This window comes from Sebastes umbrosus, chromosome 24 (assembly GCF_015220745.1).
Source record: "Sebastes umbrosus isolate fSebUmb1 chromosome 24, fSebUmb1.pri, whole genome shotgun sequence".
In the NCBI taxonomy this organism is placed as follows: domain Eukaryota; kingdom Metazoa; phylum Chordata; class Actinopteri; order Perciformes; family Sebastidae; genus Sebastes; species Sebastes umbrosus.
The window spans coordinates 10,631,522-10,652,374 of record NC_051292.1 but is presented as its reverse complement, the minus strand read 5'-3'; the positions used below and the strand labels follow the sequence as shown (position 1 = coordinate 10,652,374).

At 37.3% G+C, this 20,853-nt stretch overlaps 2 protein-coding genes and 1 long non-coding RNA gene across 3 annotated transcripts; 2 read left to right on the top strand and 1 right to left on the bottom strand.

Annotated features, from left to right (window-relative positions):
- Positions 1-6,468: 6,468 nt before the first annotated feature.
- On the bottom strand, positions 6,469-8,322 carry LOC119483911. The gene is made up of 2 exons (XR_005205848.1): positions 7,819-8,322; positions 6,469-6,672 (listed from the first exon to the last, which is right to left on the bottom strand). It is a non-coding gene; the product is annotated as an uncharacterized LOC119483911 (long non-coding RNA).
- On the top strand, positions 7,228-9,765 carry LOC119483910 (C-X-C chemokine receptor type 1-like). Its single transcript, XM_037762396.1, has 2 exons — positions 7,228-7,321; positions 8,333-9,765. Exon 2 carries the CDS (start codon positions 8,335-8,337, stop codon positions 9,409-9,411), a length of 1,077 nt encoding a protein of 358 aa, XP_037618324.1. The 5' UTR covers positions 7,228-7,321; positions 8,333-8,334; the 3' UTR covers positions 9,412-9,765.
- Positions 9,766-10,963: 1,198 nt separating this feature from the next.
- Positions 10,964-18,929, top strand: slc19a1 (solute carrier family 19 member 1). The gene is made up of 7 exons (XM_037762395.1): positions 10,964-10,997; positions 12,406-12,479; positions 12,608-13,037; positions 13,983-14,766; positions 16,262-16,454; positions 16,613-16,754; positions 17,777-18,929. Exons 3-7 carry the CDS (start codon positions 12,735-12,737, stop codon positions 17,975-17,977), a joined length of 1,623 nt encoding a protein of 540 aa, XP_037618323.1. The 5' UTR covers positions 10,964-10,997; positions 12,406-12,479; positions 12,608-12,734; the 3' UTR covers positions 17,978-18,929.
- The last annotated feature ends 1,924 nt before the right edge of the window (positions 18,930-20,853 follow it).

The following is a 20,853-nucleotide window of genomic DNA, read 5'->3' as shown; positions in this document are numbered from 1 at the left end:
AGATAGATAGTAACTTTATTGATGGTGAGGGAAATTCAAGTTTCCAGCATCACAGTTCCATAGTGCAAAAACATGTTATTAAAAAGGCAGTAAAAAATAATATCATTATTTTGTCTATAGTGCTTCTCTGTAAGGCATGTTCTAAATAATTATGACATTATTTGTCAAGATATCATCAATTGATAGAGTGATTAATGATAAGTGTGCATCATTTTGTATAATATACTCTGTATATTTGGACATTTAGATAGATAGATAGATAGTAACTTTATTGATGGTGAGGGAAATTCAAGTTTCCAGCATCACAGTTCCATAGTGCAAAAACATGTTATTAAAAAGGCAGTAAAAAATAATATCATTATTTTTGTCTATAAGGCATGTTCTAAATAATTCTGACATTATTTGTCAAGATATCTTCAATTGATAGAGTGATTAATGATAAGTGTGCATCCTTTTGTATAATATAATCTGTATATTTGGACATTTAGATAGATAGATAGATAGATAGATAGATAGATAGATAGTAACTTTATTGTTCCCTAGGGAAATTCAAGTTTCCAGCATCACAGTTCCATAGTGCAAAAACATGTTAGTAAAAAGGCAGTAAAAAATAATATCATTATTTTTGTCTATAAGGCATGTTCTAAATAATTATGACATTATTTGTCAAGATATCTTCAATTGATAGAGTGATTAATGATAAGTGTGCATCCTTTTGTATAATATAATCTGTATATTTGGACATTTAGATAGATAGATAGATATATAGATAGATAGTAATTTTATTGATCCCGAGGGAAATTCAAGTTTCCAGCATCACAGTTCCATAGTGCAAAAACATGTTAGTAAAAAGGCAGTAAAAAATAATATCATTATTTTTGTCTATAAGGCATGTTCTAAATAATTATGACATTATTTGTCAAGAATCAAGATATCATCAATTGATAGAGTGATTAATGATAAGTGTGCATCCTTTTATATAATATACTCTGTATATTTGGACATTTAGATAGATAGATAGATAGATAGATAGATAGATAGATAGATAGTAACTTTATTGATCCAGAGGGAAATTCAAGTTTCCAGCATCACAGTTCCATAGTGCAAATGCAGTTCCTATGCAGAGCGTAGTTTAGTTTATTTATTGACTACACTGAGGGTGATTTTATATTTTAATCATTTATTTATTTATTGTGTTGCCTGTAATAAATTATTTATACTTATATATTATTATGTAGATAGATAGATAGATAGATAGATAGATAGATAGTAACTTTATTGATGGTGAGGGAAATTCAAGTTTCCAGCATCACAGTTCCATAATGCAAAAACATGTTAGTAAAAAGGCAGTAAAAAATAATATCATTATTTTTGTCTATAAGGCATGTTCTAAATAATTATGACATTATTTGTCAAGATATCTTCAATTGATAGAGTGATTAATGATAAGTGTGCATCCTTTTGTATAATATAATCTGTATATTTGGACATTTAGATAGATAGATAGATAGATAGATAGTAACTTTATTGTTCCCTAGGGAAATTCAAGTTTCCAGCATCACAGTTCCATAGTGCAAAAACATGTTAGTAAAAAGGCAGTAAAAAATAATATCATTATTTTTGTCTATAAGGCATGTTCTAAATAATTATGACATTATTTGTCAAGATATCTTCAATTGATAGAGTGATTAATGATAAGTGTGCATCCTTTTGTATAATATAATCTGTATATTTGGACATTTAGATAGATAGATAGATATATAGATAGATAGTAATTTTATTGATCCCGAGGGAAATTCAAGTTTCCAGCATCACAGTTCCATAGTGCAAAAACATGTTAGTAAAAAGGCAGTAAAAAATAATATCATTATTTTTGTCTATAAGGCATGTTCTAAATAATTATGACATTATTTGTCAAGAATCAAGATATCTTCAATTGATAGAGTGATTAATGATAAGTATGCATCCTTTTGTGTAATATAATCTGTATATTTGGACATTTAGATAGATAGATAGATAGATAGTAACTTTATTGATCCTGAGGGAAATTCAAGTTTCCAGCATCACAGTTCCATAGTGCAAAAACATGTTAGTAAAAAGGCAGTAAAACATAATATCATTATTTTGTCTGTAAGGCATGTTCTAAATAATTATGACATTATTTGTCAAGATATCTTCAATTGATAGAGTGATTAATGATAAGTGTGCATCCTTTTGTATAATATAATCTGTATATTTGGACATTTAGATAGATAGATAGATGGATAGATAGTAACTTTATTGATCCCGAGGGAAATTCAAGTTTCCAGCATCACAGTTCCATAGTGCAAAAACATGTTATTAAAAAGGCAGTAAAAAATAATATCATTATTTTTGTCTATAAGGCATGTTCTAAATAATTATGACATTATTTGTCAAGAATCAAGATATCATCAATTGATAGAGTGATTAATGATAAGTGTGCATCCTTTTATATAATATACTCTGTATATTTGGACATTTAGATAGATAGATAGATAGTAACTTTATTGATGGTGAGGGAAATTCAAGTTTCCAGCATCACAGTTCCATAGTGCAAAAACATGTTAGTAAAAAGGCAGTAAAAAATAATATCATTATTTTTGTCTATAAGGCATGTTCTAAATAATTATGACATTATTTGTCAAGAATCAAGATATCATCAATTGATAGAGTGATTAATGATAAGTGTGCATCCTTTTGTATAATATAATCTGTATATTTGGACATTTAGATAGATAGATAGATAGTAACTTTATTGTTCCCTAGGGAAATTCAAGTTTCCAGCATCACAGTTCCTATGCAAAGGGTAGTTTAGTTTATTTATTGACTACACTGAGGGTGTTTTTATATTGTAATTATTTATTTATTTTTTGCGTTGATTTGAATGTGCTTCTTATTTTGTACTGTAATATGCCTTTTCTACCTTTTTTCTTTTCTTAAAGCTGACTCGGTGTTAGCTGCTCAGAATTCCAATGTACTTATTATAGGTGCAAATGGCAAATAAAACTCTTGAATCTTGAAAACATGTTCATAAAAAGGCAGTAAAAAAGTTAGTAGTTCAAAGTACAAAATAATATACCAGATATAAAAAATACAAGGAGATGAAGAAGACTGTTAAAACTGAATATAGTGCAGGGTAACAGCTGTGATACACGACTATTAAAAAAGTGAATATAGTGTAGAATAGACTGTTAATACAGCATAAGTATGACAAGTATACCGAAGAGTCTAAGTATACTTGGCGTATAGGCCTACTTGTACTTAATCTTTTGATCGAGATATACTTAAGAAAAGTATAACTAAGTATTCTTGCCTTATTGAATTTACCATTTCAGTCATGTCTGAAACCCTAATGAAATAAACATAGTATAAACCCTTTAGGCATCATTTAGATATCTGTAATTAGGAGTAACCGAGAAAGTGGGCAGTGCCCCAGATTCCCAGGAGCCCCAAATCTTTGTATTTGGTTGATCCACATTGGTTTATTCATACTAGATGCACTGAAACAGATAGACAACTCTGTGGTTTCCACCTGTCAAATAAAAACAGACAGACAGCAACACAGCCAGGAAGTTTCCTTTAACACGATAAGTATGAAGAGCAGTAAAAAAAATATGGGCGTCAGTCTAAATACAGAGTATGACAAAAAATAATTGCCAGTAATAGCTGTACGTGCTGTCACCACCAACACACACACATCCGTCAGTCATTTTGATCTTTTCAGCTGAGTGGTTTGGTAAAAGAAGAAGTTCAAGAACGCAATAAAGGAACTGCTGTGTTGTTTATGCCAAAAATAAAAGAGACATTAATGTAGGAACGTTCAGTAACTGATGGTTGGCTCATTTATAGCACATATGGTTCAGTAAATCAACTCAACAAGTATTGTTAAGTCGGATATGTGATTTTCAATAAACCTGAAATACATATTTGATGAATTGATTAGTAGATTATTGTGACCTCTTACAAAAAGCAGTGTTTGTTGTTCCATTAAAGAGACATTTCCAATCTAATCTTCTCAGATGGTTTTATTTAGATAACTGTTAGAGGCTTATATATCACAAAAAAAATATTAGATAAAAGCCAAAAAAAATGAATACAAATTTGTGTATAAGAATTATTTTTTCTCATTAATCATCTCACGAGAGGGGGCCCGACCACCAGGTTGGGAACCACTGGACTAAACTCCCTAACTGCATATAAAGTAGTTAAAACTAGCTTCACCTGGACCAGCTGCAACAGTAAAATGATACTTGATGCATCCGTATTAATAATTTAACGTCATATATGATAAGTCACAAGCGTAATTTTTCTGCAGAACGAGTACTTTTACTTTTGAGTACATTTTGCTGATCATACTTCTGTATTTTTACCTAAGTAGGATTCTGAATGCATGACTTTTACTTGTAGTGGAGTATTAATCAGATTATCTAATCGTTTGGTCTGTAAAATGACAGAAAATAGTGAAAAACCCAAGGTGATGTCTTCAAATGTCTTTTTTTGTCAGTCCAAAACCCAAAGATATTCACTTTAATATGATATAAAACAGAGAAAAGCAGGAAATCTCCATATTTGAGATGCTAAAAACTGTATTTTCTCACTTTTCTTTTGAAATTATTATAGGAAACAAACAGCTGAAAGGACGTCAGGGTGGTGACAGCAGAACAATGTCCAAAAGGCAAGTCCTTTGTCAAATAAAGAAACTCATAAAAAGTGTTATCTCATAGAAAGCGCATGGATACTGCCACACTCCCACAATAAACTAAATTCCAAGCACAGTTGGGAATTTTAAAGTGATTACAGCACCATAATTTGCAGGAATCATCCCCAGTTTCGAGTGTAAGTTTAACAAACATGTTGATGAGGCGATGGATTTGCGTGCAGTGTTTACAGCACAAATATTTCCTCTTCGCTGGAAGAGGATTATGATCCTGATGTCAATCAAGCATTTCCAGAGAAGGGGATTATACGCTTCCCAAGAAAAGTCTTGTCTGTGCCAAGTTTCACTTCTATTGTTCAGATATTTTACAAAACAGCAAAAACTATGAGAAGAGATGAAACTATTAAAACAGCAAGAAAACACAAAAACAATACTGATATTTACTGTTGCTTTATGCTTTTTTTCCCACCCTTTTCAGTCATTTCTTCCTGCGTTTATTCTCTTAGTTGTGCTGTTGATCCAAACCGTGTTTACCAAAGTAACCAGAAACTAGAAACAGGCCAATCTCGTTGGGGGACTTCCACATGACAATAGTGTAATTTAGTGATGTGGCGCCTTCATGTCTCCGTAAGCAGTGAGGCAACACGCTGCTATGTTGATTATTGTGCATCATAGCTCTCTGAAGCTGAATGTAAAGTGCTTTATGGAGACAAAGGGGAGGTAGAGGAGATACCTTTGTGTGTCTGAATACATATTTAACTTTACTTTAAGATGGAACGTAGGAGGAGTGTCATAACGGATATGTGGTTGTCATTTTTTCTCTGCATGGTTACTCAACAAAATCCCAGAAATAACAATCTCAACACATTTTTAATAGGCTACTCTATGAAAAAGTAAGCACAAGTACAAGCCAAGTATCCCTTTCTGTAGGCCTATAAGGTAAGAATACTTAATTACACTTTTCTTAAGTATATCTCGATCAAAAGATTAAGTACAAGTAGGCCTATAAGCCAAGTAGACTTTTCTGTATACTTGTCTGTATGAGCCAAGTATACTTAGACTTTTCTGTATACTTGTCAGTATAAGCCAAGTATACTTAGACATTTCTGTATACTTGTCAGTATGAGCCAAGTATATTTAGACTTTTCTGTATACTTGTCTGTATGAGCCAAGTATACTTAGACTTTTCTGTATACTTGTCAGTATAAGCCAAGTATATTTAGACTTTTCTGTATACTTGTCAGTATAAACCAAGTATACTTAGACTTTTCTGTATACTTGTCAGTATAAGCCAAGTATACTTATACTTTTCTGTATACTTGTCAGTATGGGCCAAGTTATGTATAAGTGTGTTAAGTATATCTATGATAAGTACATAAAAAGTAAACTGAAAGTATATACACTCTTATTTTAAATTTAAAAGAAGTATACTAATAGCACACTTGAATAAACTTCTTTTTGGTAAGGGTTAATAAAAACAGTGTACCTGGTAACTGATTATTTTTTGACACCGTGTGGGAACAAAAGAAGGGAATGGTGCCGGACTTTTGCAACAGCAAGAGTGAGAACAAAATAGATCATTTCCAGAAAGTGACATTCTGACCTGCAAATTTGTAAAACACCTTACCACACTCCCCTGTTTACCCAATGCACTTGCAACAGGGCCACATCACATGTTATCTGGGACATCTCGTGTGTTAGAACTAGTTGTTCCAAAACATGCATTTACTTCACATCAAGTCGCTGCCAGGCACTTATCATCAATCTCAGCCATTTATCTGTTTTTTTCCACACTAACTGACGACCCAGAGATACCGTGTTATACCAATGTTGTTTTACTATTTGCTCACAAGCCTCGTTTGAAGTGGGAGCCAAACGTCAAATATCTTCCACAGAGATAAACGAAACATTCATTTTGGACCCACCAACATTTTTTAAATGATTTATTCACAGTCATATTTTTTTCTAGGAAAAGCCATTCTTTTATTCAACACCTTTCTAAAAGTTCTGTAGATGTATTATTTTTTTTTAAATATTTGTCTGGCAAAACAAAGAGCTTTGTTTTGCAAAAATATACATAATCGTACATCATTATCCAGTTTTTAAAAGCTTTTACAGTTCTGTTTTCCTGTATTTATTGCATTTGCTTAGGTTCAGTGCCTTTGTGTGGTGGTTTCACTTCTGTATTTAGACAAGTGAGATAAAGATTGTATTTTTAATATAGTTAAAAATATATAATACAGCTGCTCAAGAGGGTATATGGGAGTTTACTGGTTTCAGTAGAGGATGGAAAGTTCTCACAAAGTTACTGATTGTTGTTTTACTTTTATTCGGCACCTTTCTAAAAGCTCTGTGGATTTTTTTTTCTCGAAATATTCATCTACATAAAAATATCAATAAGACCTTTTATTTCATTATTTACACCTACTGTGACATATCAAAATTTCTTCTGTTAGAAAGTTTTATTGCAGCAAAAACATTTAATGACGCAGGCACGTGCAGTAACATATTGGGGAAGGAAACAAGACATTGGGTCAACTCCCCATACAAAAAACCCCATATTGTATCACACTTAAAGGGGTGCTCATTGGCACAGACTCATTCGGGTGTCATCGTGAAAGGAAGCTACGGCCACGCCAGAAGGTGAGCGTCTGAACTATTTTATTATCATAGGTCTAAACTATGGAAAATATGTGTGTATTAAAGGGAGACTACGTAACTTTTGAAAAACAAGATAACCCAATCATCTTGGTACACATAAAAATTAAATTAATAATCAATAAAAATGTACCCTTGCTGATGTTAATACACTCTGGGGTTTTGCTGCCACAGCCTTGAGGTGTTTGTAAACCAAGACCGTATTTTTAGTATGCGTTTTTTTTAAAAACAATACGCACAGAAAGCTTGCACACTGAGCTCGATGCGTTTGATTATTCTATTCGTTGCGAAAATTTGCAATACGATAATTCAATGTCGTTTTACTATTGGATCACAAGCCTTGATAGAAGTGGGAACCAAACATGACATATCTTCCACAGAGGTAAACAAAACATAATTCTGGACCCGCCAATATTTTTAAAATGATTAATTCACAGTCACAATACATTTTTTTCAGGAAAAGCCACACTGTTTTTCGGCACCTTTCTAAAAGCTCTGTGGATGTATTATTATTATTTTATTTTTTTTTATATTCGTCTACATAAAAATGTTTTTAAAAAAAACTTTAATGACGAACAAAAGTTTCGGAGACAGTGTGTAAACGTGATTGACACAACGTGAGGTCGTATATATTTTTACACATGTGACAATTTCCGATGAAGACTACACACTGCAAAGGCCTTTACTTGGTCTGGTATGACCAGTGGCTCATCGTGGCTAATGTTAGCCCACTTTCGGTAGCACTCTTCTCTACTGTTTGTCTACATTTTAATATTTACCATTATCCCCAAACTGTTGCTTGTAGTCACAGTAGCCGCTGTTTAGCAGAAGTTACTTAGGCTCGCTTTGAAGCTGCACAACGCTAATTTAGCAAATTGTGAGAAATAGCTGTTTGTCACATTTTGTCCAATGATACATTTTTTACAATGTCAATACTGAGCATGCTGAGCAACTGCTATGATAATTTACCAGTATCAATATGTTTTCCATCCATAGTCATGTCGTTCATCTTCTCCTTTGAGGATTATTATGATAATGTTACCACCCACGGCAATCACACACCCTACATTGTGGATCCAGAGACGTTACCATGTGAGATAAAACCACTGGCTCCTACAGCAGCTTTGACCCTGTGTCTCATCCTCATAGCCATCTTTCTACTGGCTATACCAGGGAACCTGTTAGTAGGGTGGGTGATCGGCACCAGCAGACAGGCGCTGACTCCATCGGATGTGTACTTGCTCCACCTAACGATAGCAGATGGCCTGATGGCACTAACCATCCCATTCTCGGCCGTAGCAGTGGTTGAAGGATGGATCTTTGGAGACTTCATGTGCAAGATCCTCAGCCTCGTCTTCGAAGCAAACTTCTACACCAGCATCCTCTTCCTGGCCAGTATTAGCGTCGACCGCTATCTTGTGATCGTGCGCGCCAGTGAGAGTCTCCAGAGTCGTCAGAGGATGTGCAGCCGGCTCATGTGTGCAGCGGTGTGGGCCCTCGGTTGGGCTCTCGCCCTGCCTGCGCTCTTCAGAGACGCCACCAAGCCAGACCAGGACTCAGACAGGATGAGTTGTATCGAAACCTTTGACATCGGCAGCTCCACCTCGTGGAGGAATGCCACTCGCGGGTTCCGCCATATTTTTGGCTTCTTGCTCCCTCTGATCGTCATGGTAGGCTGCTACAGCGTCACCGTCGGGAGGCTGCTGCGCTCTCGAGGTTTCCGGAAGCATCGGGCCATGAAGGTGATCATAGCCGTGGTGATTGTGTTTCTGCTGTGCTGGACGCCGTACCACATCACCCTGATTGTGGACACGATCCTGAGGGCCAACCTGATACCGTTTGACTGCGCTTTGCGGAGAGCAGTGAACAAGGCTTTGGTTATAACCAACGTCCTGGCTCTGTTCCACAGCTGCATCAACCCCTTCCTCTACGCCTTCGTGGGAGAGAAGTTCAGGAACAAAATGATGCAACTTCTTCAGAAGAAAGCCCATGGCCATCCAAGACAGGAGAGGATGGGGTCAAAGTTCAGCAGGTCGACATCTCAGACCTCAGAGGGCAGCGGAGTGGTTCTTTGAAACCTCAATAGAATTGAAATATGATTCATTTAAATTGATTAGTAGAAGCTGCTTTAGTGTACTTAGTGTCCCTCATTCTCTACTTTTTATTTGTGATGCACTGCTGCCATCTATTGAATTAACTGTTGTCTACATCCACTATTGAAACCTTTCAGCCTCTGATTTGATCAAGTCTATGTTCATTTTTCTCATTAATTTCCATTTTCCTTGCTCAAAAGTAGACAAGCATTTGGAGTCTGGAAATGCTTTTATAGTGTGTTTAACACTCCACTCTGACAGTGTTTAGTTGCTGTAACGTTTGTATAAACTGTAAATACTGCTGTCTTTCTCAATAAAAATCCAGAAATGTTTCAAATGCTATTCACATGTCAGGTTCTTACGAGTTCATCATTATAAAAAAAAGGCTTTGAAATCCTTTTCTGCACTGATTTAATCGTGTCGACCTGTGGTTGGTTAGAATTCACAGGGTCTTCCTAATAAATAAAATAATTAATATCTCATCTGTCTCATATGGAAATGATCATTTGAGTTAACGAAATACCAACATTTGTGACAAACCTGCAAAAGATAACTCGGTATATGATGCTGGAAATGGATAACCTTGACTTGAACATTCAATGAAATTTCAATCTCCATCAAACATGGACGAGAAAATCATGCTCAGAAAAATGGAAATTTTAATGTCCATGACAACTGGCCCATCTGCTGAGGAAGATTACTACTAATGTACCTTGTGGTGAGACTGTTTTGCCATTAACTTTTAATAATGTTGATGCTTCTATAGGGAGCAACACTGTAACATGTACTGCCACCTCCAATACAGATACAAAATACGATTGATATTTGCATTTCATTTTAAAGGATAACATTTTATGTTGACAAGAGCTTTTAGAAAGCAGCCGAATTAAAGTCACTTTTCCTAAAAACAATGATTATGATTGTGAATTAATCATTTAAAAAATGTTGGCGGGTCCGAAATGAATGTTTTGTTTATCTCTGTGGAAGATATCTGATGTTTGGATCCAACTTTTAACAAGTGTGACATCTAGCGGCTGAATGTTATGGTGCGGACCAGCTGGATGAAAACTAAGAAATGGTCCAAGTATTTTTCTGTTTTCCAAATTGAATACTGTTTACTGAAATATTGAATACTGTTTTTTTTCAGAGCACATGATATCACATAATAGTAATAATAGGTGATATTATGTTTTACATTATAATATTGTTATACAACATTATATGCATTTAATGTTATATTACAACATACTGTATATCTGCATATTACTTCTCCTTTAATTATTTGTATTAGTAGTTATTCTGTTATTTGTCCAACAGATGGGGAGCACTAGTAAACTACAAAATTGTGAAATTAAATTTAAATTATAGGAACTTTATCATCTTTTAACTTGTGCCATTTTTGGATCATATGACATAAAAGAAATAAAAAAAAAATAAAAATCTGTTTAATTCACTTCCAATTGTTAAGTTAAATAAAGTTTTGTAACAGCAGCAGTAAAACTGCAGAAAGAACTACATTTCCCAGAAGTCAACGCGGACTAATTACGCTCTGCAGGAAGCCACACGAGGTATGTAACATCTACTCTATTTTGTGCACCCTAAAATTATAAACAACTAAACTGTGCTTTCTTAATAGATAGGCAGCTTGTTGTTGCGCACACTGGCGGTCGGTTTCTTGCTTTAAGTATTCTGCTATTCATGTTGAGAGCGTTGTTTTCATACTTATGTACTGTTAGCCAGCCAGCTAGTTAGCAGCTAAAGCAACAGCCACTGACGCTCTCGCATGCTAACACTGTGTTTACAAGATGAATGGCTCGTGCAACTTGTTTGCACTGCCTCTAAACAGGTTGACACGTGACGTTAATTCACTCCTCAGGGGCACACTGTGTTTCACGTTTTTATGATTCATTAGAAAGTCCCACTACTTAGACAGATTACATGCATTATTGGAAACATGTCCCTGGTTTATGTAGCAGATAATCTCATGTGTGACAATAGACCTGTCTTCTTTAGGGGGGTCTTTAGGGGGAGATAGCAGGTCAGCAGTAGATGTCACATAGAAGTGGTGTACATCATCTGAAATCTAGGAACCTGAAGATTAATTTGAGCACTGTGTGTCAAGTTGTTCTAGTAATAAATCAGAAATTAAAAAGAAATAATAGTAAAATAAATTGTGAAAGTGTATAAGGGTTTAGAACATTATGATAGAAGTATATGATGGCCATCCCCATGCTCCCATTATGTATCATAAGTTGCTGCAGCAATTTTTGGATTGATACCATTTGTTTCAAAGATTTGGTGCTAAATTTAACCATTTTTACTATATTTATAATCCCTCCAAAATACCACATTAAGACACCAAAACCATCCATCCTCTGAATGCTCTCGGTCTCTAGTTTGTTGTTGTAAAGTTTCATGAGGCTGTGATTATCCTAGAGGTCACCACAGGTCATTTAATACAGTGAGGTCAAGTTTAAAAAAATGGTCTCACTATGTGAAATGGCTCCTATGGGGACTGACATCATCACACATGAATACAGTTGGGCTCCTTGGATTCACAAGAGTCTCAGCTTTACGGTGATACCTAATTTATGTAATTCTAAGACTGTTCAGGGACCCCAGTATGCAGAAATATTAATTTTACATCATTTTAGAATAGGAGACAATAACACATTTATTCTGCTTTCCAAAACTGCATGTGATTATCATAAAGTGGGCATGTCTGTAAAGGGGAGGTCTCAGAGGGTTAATATTTGCTGGATTTCATACTCTTCTATGGATATTTTGGGGTTTTGGACTGCTTGTCAAACTAAACAAGCTGCCTATTAGAAAACATCAGCCTGTGCTTTGTTAACTGTAGCACTGTTTGAGTTAAAGCAGCGAGTTATAGTCTAGTAGAAAACACAGCCGTGCTCTAATGTCAGCTGTCTGCACAGTGTCAAAATAGTCTAACTGACAACATTGTTATCTTTTCAGGTTAACAATGACACCAGACCCAGCTACTGGATAGCTTGCTGTCAGAAAATGTCACAGTGTGAAATGGAGCAAAGGTCAACGTTTCCTCCTACATGGCAGCATGTAGCATTTTAACTACCATGTCTTCACTCCGTTGAATGATTCATTTAATCTTTGCAGTATTCTCTGGCATGCAGAGGCAGTTTGATTGAAACCCAAACAGTTGGGTATTTTGAAATACCCAACACAGTTGGCAGCTTTTCACGTCAAACCAGATCCTCACATGGTGATTTGACAGAGCAGGAAAAAAAAAGCTACACTCTGCATCATAGAGTGGTGCAGCTGACACGATGGTAGCAGACGACACAGCGGGAAGTGGGGACAGATCGGATTCGGAGAGGGAGATGGACCTGAAGGCGTCTGCATCTGAAGACAGCGGAGGACATGAAGATGGAGACGTAGAGATGGTTGTCTCTGCTTTGGAGGGCCCGTCTCCCTCCAAAGAGCCCCCAGAGGAAGCCGGACAGCCCAGAAAGTGGAAGTGGGCCGTCATATTCTTGTGTCTCTTTGGGTTTATGGCGTCGATAAAGCCCGGGGAGCCCTTCATTACACCATATCTACTCAGCACTGAGAAGAACTTCACCAGAGAACAGGTTAGTGGTGTCCTCAGGCTGAAATGTGTTGCGTTTTGTATAGGTATGTTTGTCTTTGTGTGAACACTAGGTCAATATTGACAACAATTAAAGATAGAAGACATTCCAGTCAATGTTTTGCACCCCAGGTTGTCCAGAAAAGTACAGATTAGAAATTAACATGTAAGACTAAGTTGTTCTACATGCAGTCATTATACTAGAATGAATGAACGTCCCGTGGAGAGTCTGCTGATCCATTTAACACTGGTCAAAGTTCACATTCCTCCAAAGTGTGTTCAGTAGGTTTGTGAAGAATGGCTACGAAATCATCAGTGGACTCTGATTTGTATATTTTGTGTCTGAATTGACCATGATCTCGTCCCAAGAGTTGATTAACTGTCAACGTGTCTTTCACAGAGGAGAAAATGTTCATATTTTCAGCATAAGTTTTCAAACTCACTCTTTTTTTAGACCAGAATGAGCCACCTCTTGCAGACAAATTTGTTGCGTTGGGCACACATTTCACTGCTAAGCTGCCTCTGACTTAAGTTATCAACTGTAATAATATGTGTATCGCAGCATTGTTATGATCTAAAGCTGGTCCTGTTGATACTAAAGTCAGTCTGTCAGAGAGATTTTGTACTTCCAGTTGAATCAGTTTCGCTTTCATGAAATCAAATGAGTGTTAGGTGAGGAGTTTACATAAACAGGCTTTACCATGTGCTATAGTGCTATAGCTATATATGTGCATATAGACTATTTACTTATTGAATTACCAGAAAACATGCTATATTGTAATATATATGTTGTGATAGTAGATTGTGACCATATCGCCCATCCCTAATTTCCTATACAATAACAAAGTGTGGTCATAATACCGAAGTATAGTCTCTTGAAAGTTGATAAACTGTGATATTGAATTATCCGCCTCACTGATTTCTTAACTGACTTTATTGTCATTTCCAGGTGACCAATGAGATCACCCCCGTGCTGACGTACTCCTACATGGTTGTGTTGGTGCCGGCCTTTCTGCTGACTGATCTCCTGCGCTACAAGCCGGTCCTGATCATCCAGGGCGTCAGCCAGGTGGTCATCTGGCTCATTCTGCTCCTGGGCACCACCCTCATCGAGATGCAGTTCATGGAGTTCTTCTACGGCATCACCATGGCGTGCCGAGTGGCCTACTCCTCCTACATCTTCTCCCTGGTCACCCCAGCCCTCTACCAGCGCGTGGCCGGATACTCGCGCTCCGCAGTCCTCCTGGGGGTGTTCACCAGCTCGGTGCTGGGCCAGCTGTTCATATCCGTGGGTAACGTCAGCTTCTACACCCTCAACGCCATATCGCTGGGTTTCGTCAGCTTTGGTCTGAGTCTCTCGCTGTGCCTGCCCTGGCCTAAACGCTCCCTGTTTTTCAACCGGACGCGGAATCAGGAGCAAAAGGAAGTGGCGGCAGTAGCCAGCAAATCAGAACTGGATAAAATGAACCCGAAAGAGGGCGGCGCATCCTCGCCAGCCCCCTTGTGCTCTGCGTCACGCTGGAGGGATTCTGTCTTTGTGCAGATGCTGCTGGAGGTGAGAAATGTGCTGAGGAGGCCCAACCTGAGGCTCTGGTCCCTGTGGTGGGTGTTCAACTCCACAGGGTACTACCTGGTGCTGTTCTACGTTCACATCCTGTGGAACAAAGTCTACCCGGCCACTGAGAACAAGAACATTTACAACGGGGGAGTGGAGGCAGCTTCTACACTACTGAGTGAGATATTGCTTAGTTATTAAAGGAATATCTGCTAAACTGTAGTGTATACTGCAGTCAGGTTTCAGTTTCACAGTCCTTCATGCTTTTATTCACATCGGCATGCAACTCCAGCTTGCCATCTAAATTTAGATGCAAATAATAGAGACAACTCCTCTGTGCTCAACAGCAACAACATATCAAAAGCCTTTCAGCAGGAGGAAGTGTTTTTTCATCAATAGTGGCTTTCTTGCACAAAGTTCCTACGAAAACTCACAAATAATTCTTAATCTAGGATTTTGTGCAAAGGATTTTCAAGCTAAGATCAAAGAAAAGTTGTGTTTGATGCCCTTAAATGTCGAATAAGAAAGGAAAACAACATGGATGGAAGAGTTAGAGCAGATTATATAGATTTGTTAATGTTTTCCACTCCTCCCCTCTTTGTCATAGACCCGTTTTTGTCTTCTTTAGAGGGAGATAACAGGTCAACAGTAGATACCACATAGAGGTGGTGTACATCATCTGAAAGATGAGAACCTGAAGATTAATTTGAGCTGCAGCTCACACTCAAATTGTTCTGGTCATAAATCAGAATCAAGAAAAAATAATGATTAAAATAATTTGTGAAAGTGTATAAGGGTTTAGAACATTATGATAGAAGTATATGATGGCCATTCCCATGCTCTATTATGTATCATAAGTTGCTGCAGCAATTTTTGGATTGATACCATTTGTTTCAAAGATTTGGTGCTAAATTTAACCATTTTTACTATATTTATAATCCCTCCAAAATACCACATTAAGACACCAAAACCTTGAGGAACACCATAGAAGAATATGGTTTCAATAACTTTTGACATTTGGAGATTTCTGCAAGAATTTCATTTTTTGGCGATTGGATGGCGAGCACTTCTGTTGTGTAAACTGCTCAGAAACCCCCTTATTGTCAATCTAGCTAGGAAAGCCATCCATCCTCTGAATGCTCTAGGTCTCTAGTTTGTGGCTGTAAAGTTTCATAAGGCTGTGATTATCCTAGAGGTCATCACAGGTCATTTTATACAGGGAGGTCAAGTTTAAAATAAATGCTCTCCCTACAATGAAACCGCTACTATGGGGACTCACATCATCACACATGAATACAGTTGGGCTAATTTGATCCACAAGAGTCTCAACTTAACTGTGATACCCAATTTATGTGTAAACTGACTGCACTTCTGTAATCTGTAGTTAAGATGCTGAGTCATTGATCTCCAACCTTTTATTCTTGATTACATCAGGTTTAGTCATCAGTATTCACCCTTTAATCAGCTGTAAAGCACAAAGGTAGCAGTTTGTATAAATAAGCTCTATAAATAACCTGGCAGTCACGTGCAAGCAGTAAATGTTATGTCGTAAAACAAAATCTAATAGCAAGGATAGTTAAAAGTGAGAAAGTGACAATATTACACAACATTTCTGTACTTGTTTTAAGCAGCCCAGATGAGTAGAGGTTTGATCGATGTGCATCTGTCTGCAGGTGCGCTGACTTCCTTCATCGCTGGCTATGTTAAGATTCGGTGGAACGTCTGGTCTGAGCTGGTCATCGCCGTCATCACAGCGCTGCAGGCGGGTCTGCTGCTCCTCATGGGCACCACCGACAACATTTGGGTCTGCTACATGTCCTACGTCCTCTTCAGAGGCTTCTACCAGTTTCTGGTGCCAATTGCTACGTGAGTGCCTCATAAAAAAAACATTATTTATCATCATAGGTTCAACAAAATGTCACAATGACCGTGTGATGGCAGCAGATACATTTAGAAGTTTGTGAAAGTGGAGCGTCGTACTCATCCCTCCGTTCTGTGGTGATCATCGTATCATGTCTCCATAGTTTCCAGATCGCCTCGTCGCTCACCAAGGAGCTCTGTGCCTTAGTGTTTGGCATCAACACCTTTTTGGGGACCATACTGAAGACTATTATCAACCTGATATTTTCCGACAAGAGAGGCCTGGCGTTGGACGTGCACTCACAGGTAAAAAACAGTCATTTAACACCTTAACGCTGGCAGCTTGGCTCGTGTATGTCAGTGCGCTTTATATCACAATTCATACATGTGGGGAGTGCTTTACATACTGTTGCAAGGTGAGGTGCAGGAGAGCAAGGTGAAAAGTCACGAAGAGAAATCATCACACTGGCAGGTAAGTATGCTTGAAAAATAAGGCAGACTTTTATTTTCAGTCTGTAAAAATTCCATCAAACAAAGGAAAAAACACATGGAGGGAAAATCATCCTCTGCATTCAGTTACACTGCTCACCACATGCCTGGTGCTGCTCTTTTTTACCACTCTCTTTTTCAAACTCTACTTTCACACATGGTCATATAACCTAACAGCCCGCCTTTCCAGTTCAAACTGGCTTATCAGGCGAATGCTGCCATCAGCTCAGACTGGAGACACCTGCAGTAAGAACCTGGGAAATCAGAGCACACCTGATTACACTTGGAGCCACTCAGTCCCTGTCAGTCAATTAACCCCTTAACTACCCACATAAGGAAAAACAAAGATAACTGTGATCAACCCCACTTGGCTTTACCAAACAGTTACTGAGGGAGTTGTTGCTTCCTCACACATACAGAAATTATTTTTTAAAATGACATGTGACAAGAGGGAGAAATGAAAAGTTCAGTAAACTTTCTTTACAGCAGATTTTCTGACTTGTCAAACAGGTGTAACAAATGATGCTGTGCTTAATTACAGTAGATGCTGGAATAGAGACATCGTTAATGTGATTGGTTCCACCTGTGTATGTAAAGACGTGGGCAAAATTGAACTGGAATTACCACCAAAAGGTGGCAAAAACAAACATTTGAGCAGGTGTAGAGAAACCGAATGTAGGCGTCTTGTTTTGAAATTATAAGGAAATAATATTTAAAGCAAGTTTAGGTTTGTCAAGTACCGAGAAGATTGATGTTGACGTCAGCAACGTAAAACATTTGTTAGTATTTTATGATTTTCACTGATTTCTCTTACATGTCTCTCTCTCTTTTTATCACAGTTCCTGGTGTACTTCGTTTACTTCACCATTCTCACAGTGGTCTACTTTGTCTCTGCTGCTGTGGTCATCACCCGTCACTGTAGAAACCAGCCCGGAGAAGGAGACGGGGCCGACGAACAGGCGGCGCCCACAGAGCTCAGCACCGTGGCTGCAGATTCGGAGGTACAACCTTTGTCCAACGGCAAAAGTGCCAAAGCGTAATGACAAGAAACGCCTTAAACTGTTTTTCTATCAATATCTTAGAGCCAAGTTTTTGCTAATAAGCTCTTAAGACTCAGCGGAATCAATCATTTTAACCCTCTGATGTCGGCGGAGTGGTTTCAGTGTTCGCTGCTGAGCCTTAATAATAGAAGTGCCTCGTCTGCTACCTAAAGCTCCTGCACTACGCCAGTCAGACGGGCGTCTTGTGTCCGACACCTTGGGAGAGTTTTGTATCCGTTTTTGATGATCAGACGTGATTTGCTGAAACTGAGAGGAGTAGATTCTACTTTTTTTATTTAATACAAAGCAATAAGTGGTACTCTGCTTTTATATAGAGACAAATCATCTTAAACACACAGAGAGAGGGACCATTAATGTAATGGCCAGAGCTGAGTTTCTTTTGTATTTTGTACAAACAAGTAGGATTTTCAGAACTGAAAATGCTGAACTGTGCTGTTTCAGTGACAGTGATTCAAACAAAGGTTCACGATTACTATGTGATCATTAAGTATTACTTTAAAACTTTGACAGAAATCACATTTATTATTTTTTTTTCAGTCACACTCCTATTGTAATGTTACAGTTCTATGATTGTGTTTGTGCCATTGGAAGGGCAATCGACCATATCAGTATAATTTAAATACTAGGGGTGGGGGGAAAACCGATACAGCATAGTATTTCGATATTTTATCGATACACGGACATCAAGTATTGATCTTTCATTATATAAACTATTAACCTCTTAATAATCCAACTAGGCTACTGGTATCATATGAAACTAGGAAGGAATCCACCGGTACCAACCACGTCGTGTTAGCTCGTCGAGAAGGATGCTAAATAACGCTCCAAAGTTGAGGAAAAACTGGCATGGCCATTTTTCAAAAGGGGTCCCTTGACCTCTGACCTCAAGATATGTGACTGAAAACTCTGAGACGAACAGCTTGTATCTTATTAGATAAAAACATGTTGACAAAACTGCATAATTTGCAGTTGAAAAAAAGGTAATAATATATCTTATCGCAGCAAATCGCAAAATGTTTAAGATCGTATTGTGACGTCTGTATCGTGATAATATCGTATCACGGGGGCCTCTGGTGATTTCCACCCCTATTAGATACAGTTTTTCCTTTCTGTACTGATAATCAAATTTCACATCACATTCTTATAATCAGATTACATCAGTTAATGTGTAGCTGTAAACTGCAGATTTTATGCAGCATACTATAATGTGATTTAATTTTTTAAACGATTTTATTGTTGCTGTAATGCTCTTAGATGTAGAAGCTGCAGCATCAGGATATTTTTAATTTAAAAAATCACATAATTTACATTCACAATTAGTCTAAATACACATCACTGAATTTTGTTATTAATGGTAATATTCCTTTTCAGTGTTGATTTTCAGCAGTATGCTGGGTGAATATGCATCCTAGCAGGATGGAAAACAAAGCACCAGTCAATAGTGTTGCTGCTAATTCGCTGCTTTTGACTCTATTTTTGACTTTAGGTCCAAGTACGGCTGTTTTTTACAGCCATCAAAAACTGCAGGAAGCACTCGTGCGTAGAGATCATAGGGATGCAGTGTTACTCGATGCAAATAGGAACTACAGTGCAAACACAAAGTAGGATTAAAAAGCAGGTGTGGCCTTTTAGACTTTGAACCAAGAGGGTTTTTAACAGTAGTGACTGAGTTTATACATTCATGCTGTATCAATATTTTTGATTGCTGAGATATAATGTAACTGTGAATCTGTCTGAATGCTATAAGAAAAACACTGATTATAATTGGATGTTTATTTTTTAATCACAAATAAATTACATTTGGTGGATAAAAAAAAAAAGCTCCTTGATATATATTTTTTTAACATTTCATATACCATTGCGTTGATAAATTTCAATGATTTTTGAAGCAAATACATTCAGATGTTATGAGGTAAACATACTGTTCTACTGCACTACTCCAGCACACAAGTAAATAGGGGGTTGGAAGTGCTAGATTTAACTGTGACTTGTTTGCTCAGCTGCTCACAGCATGAAGACCAAGAGTCCTCTGATTCTTATTTGCTTTGCGTTTAGTAGGTCAGTTTCTACAGCTGAGCACAGTGATGGGATGAACCCCCTCTGGTGGAAATGTAGTTGTTCTAGTCGGAAAACAAGAACAGCTGGTTTCTCTCTGATTATTTACTTTTGTTGAGGTTGAATATGTTTAGTGTGTACGTTGTATTAATTGTTTGGTTTGACTGGCTGCCATCGTTCCATTTGAGTACTTTCACTGAGGCTATTGGAACATTGTAAATTCACTTTGGATAAGAACTCCTTGACTGAATACCTTAAAAATCATAAACTTAAAGGTCCAATATTGTAAAAAGTGAGATTTTCATGTCTTTTTTTATTATAAAGCAGGTTTAAGTGCTATAAATACTGTGATATGCTCGTTCCATGGAGAAATACGCACCGCCCGTATTCAGAAACTGTGCCTTTAAACGAGCTGTCAGGGTTTCTGTAACTTTGTGATGTCACAAATACACAATATATCGACCATTTCACGGTTTTAAATGTAAACATTCTAAATGTGTCCCAGTTATTTTCCTGTTGCAGTGTATGGTTGCGTCCGAAAAAACCTCAGTATGAAACCAATAGTACGTGAATTGCATACTGTATAAGGAAGGCAACGCTGGACACTACAGCGGCATAAATATCCCACAATGCAATGCAGTAGTGACGACAACGTTCATGACAGACGTTGACGGACGGCTCTGTAACGTCTATAACGCTTCAATTTAACAAAGTATAAGATCTCACTTTGCTAGGTGTAATATATATTTTGATTTAATTCAGATTTTGATTCTCATAAATCGTCGTTTTGGTCACATGAG